The sequence below is a fragment of the Tachysurus fulvidraco genome, chromosome 11 (genome assembly GCF_022655615.1).
Source record: "Tachysurus fulvidraco isolate hzauxx_2018 chromosome 11, HZAU_PFXX_2.0, whole genome shotgun sequence".
NCBI lineage: Eukaryota > Metazoa > Chordata > Actinopteri > Siluriformes > Bagridae > Tachysurus > Tachysurus fulvidraco.
The window spans coordinates 17,811,350-17,828,160 of NC_062528.1; the positions used below are offsets into that span (position 1 = coordinate 17,811,350).

At 39.6% G+C, this 16,811-nt stretch overlaps 1 protein-coding gene and 1 pseudogene across 1 annotated transcript; one reads left to right on the forward strand and one right to left on the reverse strand.

The window, feature by feature from the left end:
- Positions 1–1,580: 1,580 nt before the first annotated feature.
- LOC113642145 (olfactory receptor 52B2-like) lies at positions 1,581–2,519 on the reverse strand. The gene has a single exon (XM_027145499.1). It carries the CDS (start codon positions 2,517–2,519, stop codon positions 1,581–1,583), a length of 939 nt encoding a protein of 312 aa, XP_027001300.1.
- Positions 2,520–7,668: 5,149 nt separating this feature from the next.
- LOC113643490 lies at positions 7,669–8,680 on the forward strand (annotated as a pseudogene).
- The last annotated feature ends 8,131 nt before the right edge of the window (positions 8,681–16,811 follow it).

A 16,811-nucleotide genomic window follows, 5' to 3' on the forward strand; every position in this document is an offset into this window, starting at 1 on the left:
AAGCCAAGCTAGAGCTCAGTTCTCTCACTGAGATATAAAGGGGAAAGTTAAGCACTTTATTTAAACATACACAATTTTCACATTTTATTTATTTTCTCTTATTTTGAAATGTAGCCCTACTTTATTTAATGAGAGAACTTTATACATATCTACAATCATACATATGTTCAGTTCTATGTTACAATAAATATTGTCAAAAAGTTTTTGAAGTGTACTGAATTTATTTGATTTGACAGTCAGGTATTGATTGCTTGCAGATGTTGATAAAACTACTAGGCTACTTAAATATATATCACACTAACTAGACATTATGTTCTTCTGGACCTTTGCTTCAAGAAATTTTCTCTTACTGGACCTCTTTAAATTTTAGTTGAATACCTCTGCTTTAGTGTCTCAAACCAAATTTGCAAAATCTTAACGCAAATGTCACTTGTTCAGCTGTCACTTGGCAGGGTTGCTGAAAATAAATGACTGATGGTATATATGTCAGTTTCTAATGTAAATGCTTGGTTGATTTTCTACCTAATGCCTTATTTGCCTCCCCTATTTGCCTTTTAGTTATTTCCTGTTAGCACACTATATAAAGTACACGACTACATACTTCTAATCCATAAAACAATGCACTCAAATTAAATATATTTTATAGGTGCATTTATGCTAATGAAGACTGCTTGAAGCAAAGCTGCTTGCCTCTACTTTGCATAGTATATAGGACAGTATATATGATAGAATTTACAGTTACGTGAATTTACTATAATAATGATCATTTGTAAAACATAGCACAATCCATTATTAAAACATTATCTTGGACATCTTTATCATGTATAAAAAAGTGGATGTTTACAGTAGCTCCAATCAAGATTAAACTCAAGTGGAATTAAAAAAAAAAAGAAAAAAGATTTTTTTTCCCCTTCATAATTCATAATTGTGATTTTGCGGTACACTGTTCATGACACATTTTAATGATTTTGTTCAAATCAGGTAAATGTTTATTTTTAAAACTAAATATTTTCTTGTGCATGGTGGTTACCCTGAAAAAGGAATTCATTAAATCCTAGCAGCAAAAAACTCTCACTGTTTTTCTTTTTTTTTTTTTTTTTTTCCCATTATAATAAGTGAAAGAACTGTACTGGAGGCATGAACACCATTCTTCCACAAGATATTCCCTTAATTGGTGTTATGGTTAGTGGTGAAAAGACATCTTTTATAGGTCTCTCTTATAGGAGATAAGTTGCACAGTCTATAGCATATGATTTATGTCATCTTCAACACAAAATGAATTAAAATTACAGCATTTATTTTGAGTTTAAACAGCAGGAATAATATGATAACCACTGTCGAGTACTATTTCTATGTATTAGAAGTATAATTCAATATGTAATTTAAAGAAAACAGAACTGTAAATATTTTTATTATATTGGAAAATCTGTCTAAGGGAGAATTATTATTTGTTTAATTGTAGTAACATCAAAAATAGTTACTGGAAGGAGCTTGGAAAGAACATAATGCATAATTCCAAATAACTTTTTCATTCAGCTTCAAAATAATAGCATTAATCTTCACACTAAAATATGTTTCTGTCATGATGGAGATGTCTTTTTAGGGAAGAAAACAAAAATCTTCCTTTGAATTTCTTTTGTTTTCAATCCATATATTAGAGGATTAATAATAGGAGGAAATATCATCACACATGCACCAAAGAGCCTTCTTACGTACTGGGATACATTCTCAAACCTGTGTGAAATTAAGGCAAATAGTCCACTGAATTCTACACATAAGAAAACAATTAGGTGTGTACTGCATGTCTGAATAGCTTTGCTTTTAGCATCAGACTGTCTTTTATAGACACAGGTGAATAAGATTTGGATGTACGTAAATAACATTATAAACAGTGTTATACATTGGTGCACAGCTGTAACAGTCAGTCCATAGTAATTAGTCACATTAATGTCCCCACATATAAGCTTCATCAAACTTGGATTATTACAGAAAGTGTCTACTATTTTTGTGCTACATATCTCTTGACGGTAGGTCAGACCAAGTAGAAAACCAACCTCTGTAAAAGCTATGGACCATACAGTAATTATTATCTTTAGCAAGCTATTTGGAGACATAATGGTGTTATATTTCAATGGATAGCAGATTGCAATATACCTGTCATAAGCCATAGCGGACAGAATAAGAAGTGTTCCAAACGCATACAAATGTACCAAGAAGGCTTGTATGTAACATGCAGAATACGTGATTGATCTATTCTGAGATAATATACTCAAGATAAGCTGAGGAAAAAAAGCAGTGGCACCTACAATGTCATTGATTGGCATGTTAAATAACAGTATGTACATAGGTTTATGAAGTTTTTGGTTCAGAGCAATTATTAGCAGTAATGTAACATTGAAAAACAAGATAGTACAATAGGTAAGGGTTCCAAACATGAACACTGGTATAACAGAAGTCAGTGAAATGTCCAGTGATTCCAAAGTAAGTAGAGTTGTATATATGGACATATTAGAGCTCATTGTCCTTCTTTTATATTAGACCTAAAATAGACAGGAAAAGAATACAAAATATTAGACAAATTAGTATCAAACATCAAACAAGTATCTCCTTAAGCATCTAGACCCAATACCTAAAAACCACAAATGTTAACTAAAGAACTAATTTAAAATTATAAAACATGTTGGTCTTGATGAAGTGTATCATTCTTAAAGCGTTCTTAGGCATTTCATTCTTTTTGTCTGATCATGCATAGCTTGCCCATCTTGCTAACATTTCAGTGGATTTTGCACACACTTACACACACACACGCTCGCTCTCTCTCTCTCTCTCTCTCTCTCTCTCTCTCTCTCTCTCTCTCTCTCTCTCTCTCTCTCTCTCTCCCTTATCTTAAAAAAAAAAAAAAACGGCAGTGGCACCCATAATGTCATTGATTGGCATGTTAAATAACAGTATGTACATAGGTTTATGAAGTTTTTGGTTCAGAGCAATTGTAATATTGAACAATAAAATAGCACAATATGTAAGGATTCTAAGCAAAAACACTAGTAATATATAAGGTGGTGGTGTATATATATATATATATATATATATATATATATATATATATATATATATATATATATATATATAGGTTTCAAAGTTAAATTAATTGAATATATGTATATATAAGAGCTCATTGTTCTTCATATTACTATGTTGCAAGAAGGAAAGTTCTGAAACAGAAAAAAATATTATGTATGCACAGGTTTCTTAAAATAAGCACTTCTTTTATTTATAAATATTTAAAAAAATTACCAATACATGTACAGTAATTGCTTGCTTACCTCAAATCTCTGATCACAGTATTTAGCAAAATATTACAAGTTAATCTAGCAATTTATTGTTAATGTCCAAGCTTCTCAGATGCTTGTCCTTTCAGCCTTTCAAAACATCCGTGTAATTTACCTCTACCTGCCATTTTATATACATTAGGAATTCATGACCCATCCTTTTTAATGCCCAAGTGACCACATTTCATGATTAATTGCCTTTGGAAAACCGTTGGGTAAACAAATATGTAAGAATGAAAAGGAAATTATTATGGGATTAACCACTTCAGAATCTGCATTCTAATATGATTTACTGATTTTACTTTTGGTAAAATTGAGATAACCTTGCCTATTAACAGAAAGCTCTGGCTGACTTATAAACCCTTGCTCTTTTGAGACACTTACATCACACAAAGTGTAAGCATATTTCATATAAACTAATACTGTGTAACAGACAAGGTGTTACCGGTTTCTTTTATTGTGTTGTTTTGTTCCTTTTCTGTTTGTTGATTTCTTAGGGGTAGCAGGGTTGTAGTACCTCTGGGAGCAGATTGGGGGCACTAGTGCCAGGAGGTAAGCAGCATATAAGCTGAGCTACCATAGAAGTAAATTTGTTTGGTAGAGGGAAGCCTCATGGTTTCCACTCAAGCTACCTTTCTTGGTAAAGTCCTAATTGAGAACTCTGAGTTTCTGCTCAATTAAAGGACTTTTGATTACTTTTCTTGTCTTGGGTCACAATTGTATCTTTCACTATGGATCAGGGGATTAAAAAGATTGCATCGCACTCAAATAACCGTTTGGATTTCAAGCTCATCTCATCCCACGAACATCATCACTTATCAGAAAAACTTGATATGGACTCATTGACTCGGAGGGAAAAGGAAGAGGGGGCCAATGCTTGCTGTTGGGCTTGTTCATTGTCTGGGGGGTGCGGGTGTGTGGGCACTTGCAGATTAAAAATAAAACGATTGTAAAAGTTCATTTGTTTTATGAAGGTGTATCAGTACAGGTCAAATTTCTGAACCCCTCAGAGTAACATCTAAATCAAAGGAGGCGTTACAACTGTTGTTTTTTTATCATAAATAAAACTTTGCCAGCCACTGACGGAAGACTATATTTCGTGCGGCTTGTGTGTGGAGGCATTTGCGACGCTGTCACAATATGCACATATAAATTATGACCTGCAAAATTGACCTTAATTATCCCCCAGAAGGACAGGGATACTAAGAAGACAATAGAAAATCTTGTCTTTATTTCTAGTTTCTGACTATGTTGTTGTGACAAACTTTGATGTTGGCTTGTCAGAGCAAATATTCCCAATGGGATGATAGGGCACAAATACTTTTTGAGGCGAGTGGATGTGAGCATGTGAAAGGCCACTTTGAGACCCAGTACATTGAGTACCGGAACTAGGATCGCTTAGAAAAGTAATAGTTCAGTCGAGGGTCTACGACAAATCCGATTTTGGTGCATAGTGCTCGAAAGCCCTAGGAGGAGAAGCAATTAATACATTTTTGTCTAAGAACAATAAGCAAAACAGAATGTTGGCTTCTACTGTACAAGCCAACATAATAAAGAAGGAGAAGACATAAGATTAGATTTAGATTTACAAGAATCATTTACTCATTTTAGATATATTTCAACGTTCCTCAGGTCCACACCCCTCCCAATCGACGAGATACTGTAGAATCCCACGTTGACGTCTGGAATCCAGGATCTCCTTTACCGAGTAAATCCCGGTGTTTTCTTCTAGGGTAGGTGTGGGGTGGGGGGGGGGGGTGTGGGGGATTTACTTCTTCAGCACCAGAACCTGGGAGAGATGGGAGAGAGACTGGAGAGTAATATGGTTTAAAGTGAGATACGTGAAAGACTGTATGTACAGTATACAATTGGTGCTGGGGAGTTTAAGTTGAAATGCCACCGGATTGATCTCCTTAATGATTTCAAAGGGTCCGATGCACTGGGGATTCAGCTTTTAGGGGAGCTTAAGACGGATGTTCCTCATGAACAACCATACCTTCTGACCTTCTTGGTAGGACGGAGTGGATGAACAAAGAGTGTCAGCATCCCTCTTGTGTCTTCTAACGGTTCCTGCAACTGATGATACACCGAGTTCCATAACCGAAAAGGTGTTTGGTAACCGAAGACACACTACAAAGGCGTTTGCTGTCTCAGGGAGTTCTGTGCATACTCAGCCCATGGGAGGTACTGACCCTAGGTGTCCTGGTGGAGCTGAAAGAAAGCTCAGAGGAACTTACTAACGTCTTGAATTTTCCGCTCCGTCTTACCATTAGATTGGGGATGATATCCGGAGGATAGACTGACGGCCACACCTAGGCATTTGAAGAAAGCCTTCCAGATTCTGGAGGTAAATTGAGTACCACGATCAGAGACAATGTCTTCAGGAATACCGAAATACCTGAATACATGCTCGAAGAGGAGTCCTGCAGTTTCCATTGCTGTGGGGATTCCCTTGAGGGGTATTAACCTGATTGATTTAGAGAAATGGTCGACCACAATGAAAATGCAGGTCTTACCCTCAGAGACAGGCAGATCTGTGGCAAAATCGACCCCTAAGTGTGACCATGGATGGTTGGGAATGAGAAGAGGATAACGTTTACCAGTGGGCAGATGATGAGGTGTCTTGGTGTTGGCACAGACTAAGCATCCTACAACGAACTTCCTGACATCTTGGGCCATTTCGGGCCACCAAAACTTCCCCTGGAGGAGTGAGAGGGTTCGACTAATGCCAGAATGACCAGTGACAACAGAGGTATGAACTGAACATTGGTTGAACATTCCGGTGGTGGATGGACAGTATTTACTCCTTCAAGTGTCCACTGAATTGGACTGACGATCATGGAGGATGGAAGGATGGTCTCTGGTTGGTCAGATTCCTCCTCAAGCGTGTGGATGCAGGATAAAGCATCAGCATTCTTGTTCTTTGCTCCTGGATGGTAGGTGATGGTAAAGTTGAAGCGAGTGAAGGACAGGGCGCATCGAGCTTGAGGTAGTAGGGTTCAACCTTTTAGCATCTCTGAGATATAGTAGATTCTTGTGATCCGTGAAAACTGTAAATGGGGATTTGGCGCCCTCTAACCAGTGTCTCCATTCTTCTAGAGCAAGTTTGAAGGCTAGGAGTTCGCGGTTGCCTATGTCATAATTAACCTCTGCCGGGGTGAACTTGCGGGCGAAGTTGGCGCATGGATGGAGTACCTGGGTTTTTCTGTGAGGTTGTGAAAGAACTGCGCCAACACCTGTAGTGGAGGGGTCGACTTCTACAGTGAAGGGAAGATGTGGATTGGGATGAATGAGGACCGGAGCTTGGGTGATGGCTCCTTGCAGCTCTTCGAAGGCTTTTGTAGCTAAGGGAGACCAGCTCAGTGATTTCGGTTTGCCCCGGAGGAGTGAGGTGAGGAGTGTGACTATGAGGCTGAAGTTGAGGATAAACTGTCTGTAGAAGTTTGCAAATTCCAGAAAGCATTGAAGCTCCTTGATGGTGTTGGGAATTGGTCAGTTCTGAACAGCTTTTACCTTCCCCTCATCCATAGAAATTCCGGACACTGATACCTCATAACCTAAAAAGGCTATCTGAGAGGTGTAGAACCTTTCGGCTTTGAGGTATAACTGGTGTTCCCGGAGCTTCCGTAGGACTTCCGTGACGTGTTGGATATGTTCTGGTATAGATTTCTGTAGATTTCTGCGTATTCTTAAATTTAAATCTTAAATCAAGCTTAGTGCAGATTCTCCAGCCATGTAGTTGTTCCAGGGCAGCAGGGACGAGGGGGAGGGGGTAGCAGAATTTGGTGGTGATACTATTGAGCGATCGGTAGTCAATACAGGGCCGGAGGCCTCCGTTCTTAGCTACAAAGTCTAAACTGGACGCGACTGGAGAGGTAGGTGGATGGATGTAGCCTTGTGCAAGAGCCTCTTGAATGTACTCCTCCATGGCTTCTTGTTCGGGAATAGAGAGTGGGTAGATGCTTCACCTGGGCACTGGTTCACCTGGTAGGAGATCAATCGCACAATCCCATGGCCTATGAGGTGGTAGCTGCGAAGCTCTCTTGGGACAGAATATGTCGGCATACTCCTCATATTGGACTGGAATCTTGGAGGGAAAATTCTGGTGAGGGCTTTCAATGGAAGTGGTACATACTCATACTCTGGACGTTGATGGCCTACGTAGTAAAGGCAGTTGAAGGAAACAGGTCAACAAACAGTGAGAACTCCATCTCTTCACCTCACCGGTTTACCAAGAGCAATGGTTAAAGTTGGTAATATCCTCTGCTGAAATATGAGGAACTTGTAAGGTCTTTGGGGGGCATAAGATGATATAAATGGGGCGTACAATGTCCCCCTATTGACACAAGTGGATCTTTTGGTACAGGACAAATACAGTAATAACTGTTTATTAACTTCTCTGTTTATTTCTCCCACAGGTTCACGATGGAACAGCTTTTCAATAACACATTCAGTTTCAACCTTCAGATTGCCAGATTTGATGTCCCTCCTCAAGCTATTTATCCTGTTTTTATCATTGGAGCTCTGATCTATTTGTTTTCTGTGTTCTGTAATGTAACAATTTTAGCATTGATTGTTACCCAGCAAAGCCTTCATAAGCCTATGTTTTACATTTTGTTCAGCCTTCCTTTGGTAGACCTAATAGCAATTACATTTGCTTTGCCCAGAGTTCTTATGGATATTGTAATCCAAACAAATATGGTCTACTACCCGACATGTATTCTACAGGAATTTGTTCTTCATTCATATGGTGGTGGTGTTCTTTTTATTCATGTCATTTGATCGGTGCATAGCCATATGAATGCCACTCAGATATAATTCTATAATGAGTTCATATACAGTTGGTGGTGTAATAGAAATCGCTTGGGGCCTTGATTTTTCAATGATTGTTGTATTGTTTGCTCTCCAGGCAATATTTCCAAAATGTAAGCCATTCATTTTTCATTTTTAATGTTTATTGTAGCAATAGTGCGCTATTACAGCTTTCATGTGCTGGTGACCTTTCTGTGAATAATGTTTATGGATTAGCTATAACTGGAGTTATGCAGGGTATTAGTGTGTCTATTCAATTATTGTCCTATGTACTAATTCTTAAAACTTGTCTTTCAAACACAAAAGCCAATGCTAGAAGTAAGGCTATAAACACATGTTTAACACAAATACTTACATTTGTCCTGTAAGAAATAGTTTCAACATTTACCATACTTTCAAATTGTTTTCAGAATATACCACCAATTGCACAACAAATAAGTGGGTTGATGATTTTCACAATTCTTCCAGTGGTAAACCCAATTATATATGGAATGAAAACAAGAGAGATTCGAAATACCTTCATCATTGTGCTGAAATAACAAAACTTGGCATTTGCATAATTGTTGGTGTAAAAATATTTTCTTTTTGTCTTATGCACAAATGCAGTTCTCCGATTCAGTTCTGTCCCATCTGTAAAATATTGTCAATCTGCTATGACCTTTTAATCCTTTTGGTGTTTGTAGTCTAATCACTTTTCCTTGTGACATGGAATGAATGGCTTGCTGGATCTGTCATATCACAATTTCTGATAGCATTGCTATTAATATAGGTTGCTATTAACCTTTATTTTCTATAGCGCCTAGGAACATCTCAAAGAGCTTTACAAAAGCAAAATAAAAACAAGAAAAATACTGTACAGACATAATATAAAGATTAAAATTAAAACAACAAAATAGACTATAAAATAAGCACTATGTAAAATTACAAATTAGTCAAATTAAAAGCTACCCTAAAAAAATGAGTTTTAAGTTGAGATTTAAAAGTACCAAGAGATGTTGCTTGCCTTATCTCAGTTGGTAAAGAATTCCACAGTTTTGGAGCTAGTGAAGAGAAGGCCCTATCTCCCATCGATTTTAAACGAATGAAAGGTACAGTTAAAAGACAAGTTTCAGAAGAACAAAGGTCACGAGATGGAATATAAGGAATTAAAAGCTTAGTCAGATATTGGGGAGCCAACCCATGTAAGGCCTTGTTGGTGAGCATCAGAATCTTAAAATCAACCCTAAACCTAACGGGGAGCCAATGCAAGGACTCCAGAACGGGAGTAATGTGATGTTTTAACTTAGTTCTAGTGATTATTCTAGCCGCTGAATTTTGCACAACTTGTAATTTGTTCAGGGTAGCTTTAGACATACCAGCCAACGTGGCATTGCAGTAATCAATTCGGGAAAAATGAAAGAGTTGATCAGTCTCTCAGCAACAGAAAATGACAGCATTGGACGCAATCTGGCAATATTTCTGAGATGGAAGAATGCAGTTTTAACCGTATTTTGGATATGTGGCTCAAATGTTAAATTGGCATAGAAAATTACTCCTAGATTCCTCAATTTTGTTTGAAACTCAACACTTGAACCATCAAGAGTTAGCTTGACTGACCCGGCTTTGCGTAGTGGGGAGAGCCAACAAGCATAATCTCAGTCTTTTCACAGATAAGACAAAGAAAATGTTCTGTCATCCATTCTTTCATCTTAGAAATACATTCAGAAAGGAAAACGAAAGGCACAGTTTCATTAGGTTTAAAATGAATATATATCTGAGTATCATCTGCATAAAAATGAAATTTTAAACCAAGTGACCTATTGAGTAAGACATGTCTTGACCTTACTGTAACATGTCTTTATTTCTCTGGAATGTAATTAGCTAAGGACTAAAATAAGGGACACCCCTGCACCCCCAGTGTCTTTTATGGTATGTGGGGAAAAAAAACAAAATAACAGAAGTAAATACAGTGTAGAATTTTTTTTCATTTGACTGACCGCAAACAGGACAAATTTTGTAATGCTGATAATACCAAAATAAAATACTACTATAAATTATATATGCAGAAAAACCTTCCTGAAATAATATTGCATTCTTCATATTTTATGAACAAAGGTTAAAGATTCAAGATTTGATTTGTTACATACACTGTATATATGTATGCATTATAGTATATAACTGTAACAAGGAGTCATAAGACTGAGGATCCAGCTTTATTATAAACAATATCATAAACAACAGGCAGTATTTGATAACAACAAACAGAACAGAGTGGGCAAGACAAAGACGTGGTCAGAAACAGGCAGAAGGTCAGGGCAGGCGGAAAACAGTCAGTGGCTGATTGAGAACAGGTGGTGGTGCAATCAGACACAGTGAGGGTTTATGGGAAATGTAGTCCAGAAGCTACTAATACTCGGGAAACTGTTCCCTCTGATGGTGATCGGAGAATGCTGCAGGTGCTTCATTCATAACAAAGCCCCCCTTCTGCGAGCGGCTCCCGAAGTGAGGATGCATGCAACGCCGGGGTCTTCCACGAGGTCGAGGGACCGGTTTGTCTGGGTGATCTTGATGGAACTCAGTAGTGAGTGAAAGGTCGAGGATGTCCTCCGCCATCCCCCAAGAGCGTTCCTCCGAGCCGTACCCCTCCCAGTCGACCAGATATTCGATACGACTACCACGGTATCTGGAATCCAGTAGCTTGGGGACTTGGTATGCCTCCTCATCGCCGACCAGCATAGGTGATGGGCCTGCTGGATCAGCAGCCTCCTCTCATTCCCCTCTTGGACCATTCGAGGGTTTTAGCAGCGAGGCATGAAAAGTGGGAGAGATGCGATAATTGGGTGGCAATGCCAACCGATATGACACGGGATTAATATGCTTGATGATCTTGAAAGGACCCACGTACCTAGGACTGAGTTTCTTGCAGGGGAGGCGGAGACGGATGTCTCGGGTGGAGAGCCAGACCCACTGACCGGGTCGATAATCTGGGTGCAGTCTGCGGTGTCTGTCAGCCTGGAATTTCTGTCTTCTGACAGCTCATTCCAGGTGTCCTCGCTCCTCCGGAACCAATTATCCACGGCTGGCAGATCTGAGGGCTCACCGGACCATGGGAACAGAGGCGGTTGATACCCGAGTGTGCACTGGAATGGGGTGATGCCGTTGGCTGGTTTGGTGCGGGAATTCTGGGCATACTCCGCCCACATGAGGTAGCTGCTGCAATCGGTTTGGTTGGTCTGACAGTATGAGCGGAGGAAATGAGTGAGTTCTTGATTCATGTGCTCCGTTTGCCCATTGGCTTGTGAGTGATACCCCGAGGTGAGACTGATATTAATGTTCAGGCCAGGAGATGACAGGGTTGTGCTGTTTCAGCCATGGCAGCCCAAGATGAGTGCATGGTGGGTGATGTAGAAACGGATAATCTCATGGTGCTGGGTGCCCACTTGTAGCTTGATGTCCCGAGTGACGAACTGGATTCATCTCTCTCTGAGAAGTCGACCACCTATGGCCACCACTGCAAAAGGAGAATGGCATTCTGTTGATGGAACGTTATTGAGTCTAGCAAACTCCTTCGACATAAAATTTCCTGCCACGCCGGAATCAATGAGTGCCATCAGGTGAATAGCTTTTCCCCGCACTCTTAACCGTACTTCAAACTGGGCACAGTTTTGCGATCAAGAAGTGAAAATGTTCCGACTCACCATAGTGTTGCACCTATTGGGTGGTCTGGTTGGGCAGGTAGGCAGCATATGACCGGGTTCGCCACAGTACAGGCACAGGTGACGACGGATGCGTCGCGCTCTCTCCTCGGAGAGGTCTCTCCTCCCAGCCTGCTTGGGCGGCAAGGGTACGAAACGCGATTCGTATTCAGCTGCGGGACGGCCTTCCTGGGAAATGGTTAGCAACCGCTCCTCTGCGCATTCTCCTCTAGCGGAGTGCTCGAACACACTGCGAAATTGGGCAAGGAAGTGTTAAAAAGACGGAAACGCGGTTCGATCTCCTCTCCATCCCGCTGTCACCCATTCTAACGCTTTCCCGGTGAGAAGCGTACACACGAATGCGATCCGGCTCGACTCAGTGGGATAGAGAGAGGGCTGTTACGTCATGAACAGTGAGCACTGCATGAGAAACCCCTTACACTTCCCTGGATCGCCGTTGAATTTGTCAGGGAAGGCGAGCCGGGGATTTCTGACTGCGGCGGCAGCAGCATACGGAGTTGGAGGAGCAAACGCTGGCGGCATTGGATTAGGCATAGCGGGGGCTCCTCGTAAGCTGTGCAGCGCTGTGACGAGTTCTCCCGTGAGCGAGGTAAGACGTGTCAGCTGCTGATAATGGCCAGCAAGTTGCTGGGCTTGGGCGCACAGCTCCGTAGCGAGCTGAGTGAAAGCTGCTGGATCGCTTGGTGGCGAAGTCTTCTGTAACTACGGGTCATTTGCAGCTTTATTATAAACAATATCGTAAACAACAGGCAGAATTTGATAACAACAAAGAGAACAGAGTAGGCAAGGCAAAGACGTGGTCAGAAACAGGCAGAAGGTCAGGGCAGGCGGAAAACAGTCGTAAGGCAGAATACAAAAACAAATCACAGATAGGAAACACTCATTAAGACAGCCATAGCAAATCAAGACTTCGCGCAGAAGCCAGGTTCAAGTCTGTTTATATAGTCAGTGGCTGATTGAGAACAGGTGGTGGTGCAATCAGACACAATGAGGGTTTATGGGAAATGTAGTCCAGAAGCTACTAATACTCGGGAGACTGTTCTCTCTGGTGGTGATCGGAGGATGCTGCAGGTGCTTCATTCATGACAATAACTTGAAGTAAAATATTTCCTTTAGATTGTGCATATACATAAACTAAATTAAAATAAATAATGATTAAAAACGAATAAATGAGTATTAAGATGACATGACAAGAAATATAATATAAAAAAATCTAAAAGAAATGCATTTTTTTATATATAGAGTAACACAGAGTAACAGCACAGAATATACAAAAAATAATGCATAACATATGCAGTTGTTTTACGTGTAATCATGCTAAATAGTGAGTTCTGTTGTGTTAGAAATGATAAACAAATCCCCCTTCTTTACTTTAAACATGTCTAGTAAGGCTCTGAAAACTCTATGCATGAGATAAATTTATTTTGAAGCACATTTTTTCAGTTTGTTTAGTAATTGTGACTTTTTTTCAATCCTTATCCTAATCCTAAATGCTGTCATAATGTATATCACAGTCATATTTCACAGCATTTTGGTTATTTCTCTATTAATTTTTACTGTAAGTGGAACTTTAAAACTGTCATATGCATTCCAGTTTGTCCCCATTTAAGTTACAAAAACTATGAATAAAATTACCTTGCATGATTTTAGGAGTGTTGATCCATCTATGCTTAATGGTTATTTGTTATTGATTAAATATTCCATTTCCCACAAAAGTACAGTGTGGCGTTCTGTAAATTTTATTCCATTTTATTATTTATCAATGTAAGATTTCATTTCTCTGGATTAAGATAAAGTTTTCTTACCTCTATTAACCTTTTCATGCATAGATGTCACTTTTCAATATTTCAGAAGTATAACTCTATACCAGGAGGACACGGTGGCTTAGTGGTTAGCACGTTCGCCTGACATCTCCAGGGTCGGGGTTCGTGTGCCGCCTCCACCTTGTGTGTGTGGAGTTTGCATGTTCTCCTCGTGCCTCGGGGGTTCCTCGGCGTACTCCGGTTTCCTCCCCCGGTCCAAAGACTTGCATGGTTGGTTGATTGGCATCTCTGGAAAATTGTCTGTAGTGTGTGATTGCACGAGTGAATGAGAGAGTGTGTGTGTGTGTGTCCTGCGATGGGTTGGCACTCTGTCCATGGTGTATCCTGCCTTTATGCCCGATGACGCCTGAAATAGGCACAGGCTCCCCGTGACCCGAGAAGTTCGGATAAGCGGTAGAAAATTAATGAATGACCTCTATACCAGATGGCCTGGCCACAGTAGGTCAGTATAGCTCTACAATACTTCTATTAACCCAACTCAGTCAACTGAAAGCTTTCTTAAGCCCAATGCCCCCCCCCCCCACACACACACACACACACACTAAGGTAATAGTATATACTTTGTCAATACTATATAAAATTAGTTAACTGTCAATTAAATATGTATGTGCATTTATGAGGTGTATACAGTAGTAGCTTTTTTTTTTGCATGTTTTTTTCCTCAGGGCAGCATTGTGCATTAAGGGGTACTTCTTAGGGATCCTTCTGCTGACAATGTCTTTTGATGTCATCACATATAATCACATGCATTTAACAAAGTATAAACCCTTAAAATATTTGTATTCATTTTTTACTTAATTTTACCTCCTTTGACACATTTAGGGAGAAAATGGACATAAGCTTGTTTTATGGAAGACTAGAGCATGATCAGCATGTTAGGCAAATCCATCTGACAGTGAGATAGACAGTGACAGTGAGGATGAGGGAATGAACTGTTTATTTCTGGGTTTTTTTTGTTGGTTTTTTTCCATTTGTTCTGGATTTTTGCCTACTCTGAATTGCTCTGTTTTCCTGAATTATTGGACTGTCCTGCAGTGTTTTTCAGTCGGATTACTGGATTACTGTCTGTGACACTTTTGTTGAATTTTGTAGCTTTTGTAGGTCTCAGAGCAAATACTGTCAAGAACTTGTACCCTCTACCTCATGTCCTCCACCTTCGAACTTGTCCAGGGTCCACTGTCTTCTACAAATTGTACCTGTGCAACACCTACCACCTCATGGGTATCCAGGAGGTGGACAAATGGTAGATGGCATACAACACAGGCCACAGGCTACTAGGAGTACCAGGTTATGCAATTTGGCCTCAACATTTTGGAGATATTCCAGGCATTTATACAGACATGCTGGGGGACATGCTAAACCATTATATCTCTGTCTACCTGGCCAATGCCTGTTTCAGAACCTATATGTCAAGGCAAAGAAGGCAAATTCCATGTCACCAGTACCAGATTCCTAGGATTCATACTCTCAGCTCACATTTCATGCCCGGCTCAAAGCCAGCTAGCCGGGCTTCTTACCCATTTAAAGTTTGAGAATAGGTTGAGATCGTTTCGGCCCCAATGCCTCTAATTATTAGCTTTACCGGATAAAACTGAAAATTTTCTCTTGTGCCAGCTATCCTGAGGGAAACTTCGGAGGGAAGCAGCTACAAGCAACTAGCTTTTACCCATATAACCAGGCCGGATGACTGATTTGCACGTCAGGACTGCTACGGGCACGGTCGCCGGCCTTCACTTTCATTGCGCTGTGGGGTTTCAAGTAGGAAGGGTCTAAGCCTTCTGACTCACAAGCACGTTGGACTCCTTGGTCCGTGTTTCAATACAGGTTGGTTGGGTGGACCCAGGGTGATCCCCCGCCTATATATATATATATATATATATATATATATATATATATATATATATATATATATATATATATATATATATACGGATATATATATATATTCTTGGTTGATTTTCTACCTAATGCCTTATTTGCCTCCCCTATTTGCCTTTCAGTTAGTTCCTATTTCCACATTAAATAAAATACCAGGCTACATACTTTTAATCCATAAAACAATGCACTCAAATTAAATATATTTTATAGGTACATTTATGCTAATGAAGACTGCTTGAAGCAAAGCTGCTTGCCTCTACTGCTTGTCTCTACTCTGGGGGCAGTGGTGGCTCAACTGGTTAAGGCTCTGGGTTGTTGATCGTAGGATCGTGGTTCAAGGCCCAGCACAGCCAAGCTGCCACTGCTGGGCTCCTGAGCAACCCTCAACCCTCCCTGCTCCAGGGCCGCTGTATCATAGCTGCCCCTGCACTCTGACCCCAACCTCCTCAGTTGGTGTATGTGAAGAAAAGAATTCCACCGTGCTGTAATGTATATGTGGCGATAATAAAGGCTTATATGCCCTGTTCTATTCTACGCATAGTATATAGGACAGTATATATGATATAGAAATTACAGTTACCTGAATTTACTGTAACAATGATCATTTGTAAAGCCATAGCATTATTAAAAATTTATCCTGGACATCTTTATCATGTATAGAAAAGTGGATGTTACAGTAGCTCCAATCAAGATTAAACTCAAGTGGAATTAAAACATACATGTACACTGTTCATGGACACATTGTAATGATTTTGTTCAAATCAGGTAAATGTTTATTTTTAAAATAAAATACTTTCTTGTGCATGGAGGTTACACTGAAAATCCTAGCAGCAAGAAACTCTCACTGTTGTGCATTTTTCTGGGTATTATATTTCTACATATGTGTGACAAAGTAGATTGAAATCATGTTTTTTTTTTTTTCCATTATAATAAGTGGAAGAACTGTACTGGAGGCATGAACACCATTCTTCCACAAGATATTGTCTTAATTGGTGTTATGGTTAGTGATGAAAATTACGGTAGCCGAGAAGTGCAAAACAAATTAACAAATCCGAAAACACATTAACAAATGAACAAAACAAAACTGATTTGTTAATGTGTTTTCGGATTTGTTAATTTGTTTGTGCTTTCGGATTTGTTAATTTGTTTTTAGATTTGTTAATTTGTTTTTGGATTTGTTAATTTGTTTTTAGATTTGTTAATTTGTTTTCAGATTTGTTAATGTGTTTTCGGATTTGTTAATTTATTTTGCACTTCTCGGCCACCGTAGAAAA

Excerpts from the sequence above, each read along its gene's own strand:
- LOC113642145 (XM_027145499.1), bottom strand. The coding sequence starts at position 2,519 with ATGAGCTCTAATATGTCCATATATACAACTCTACTTACTTTGGAATCA.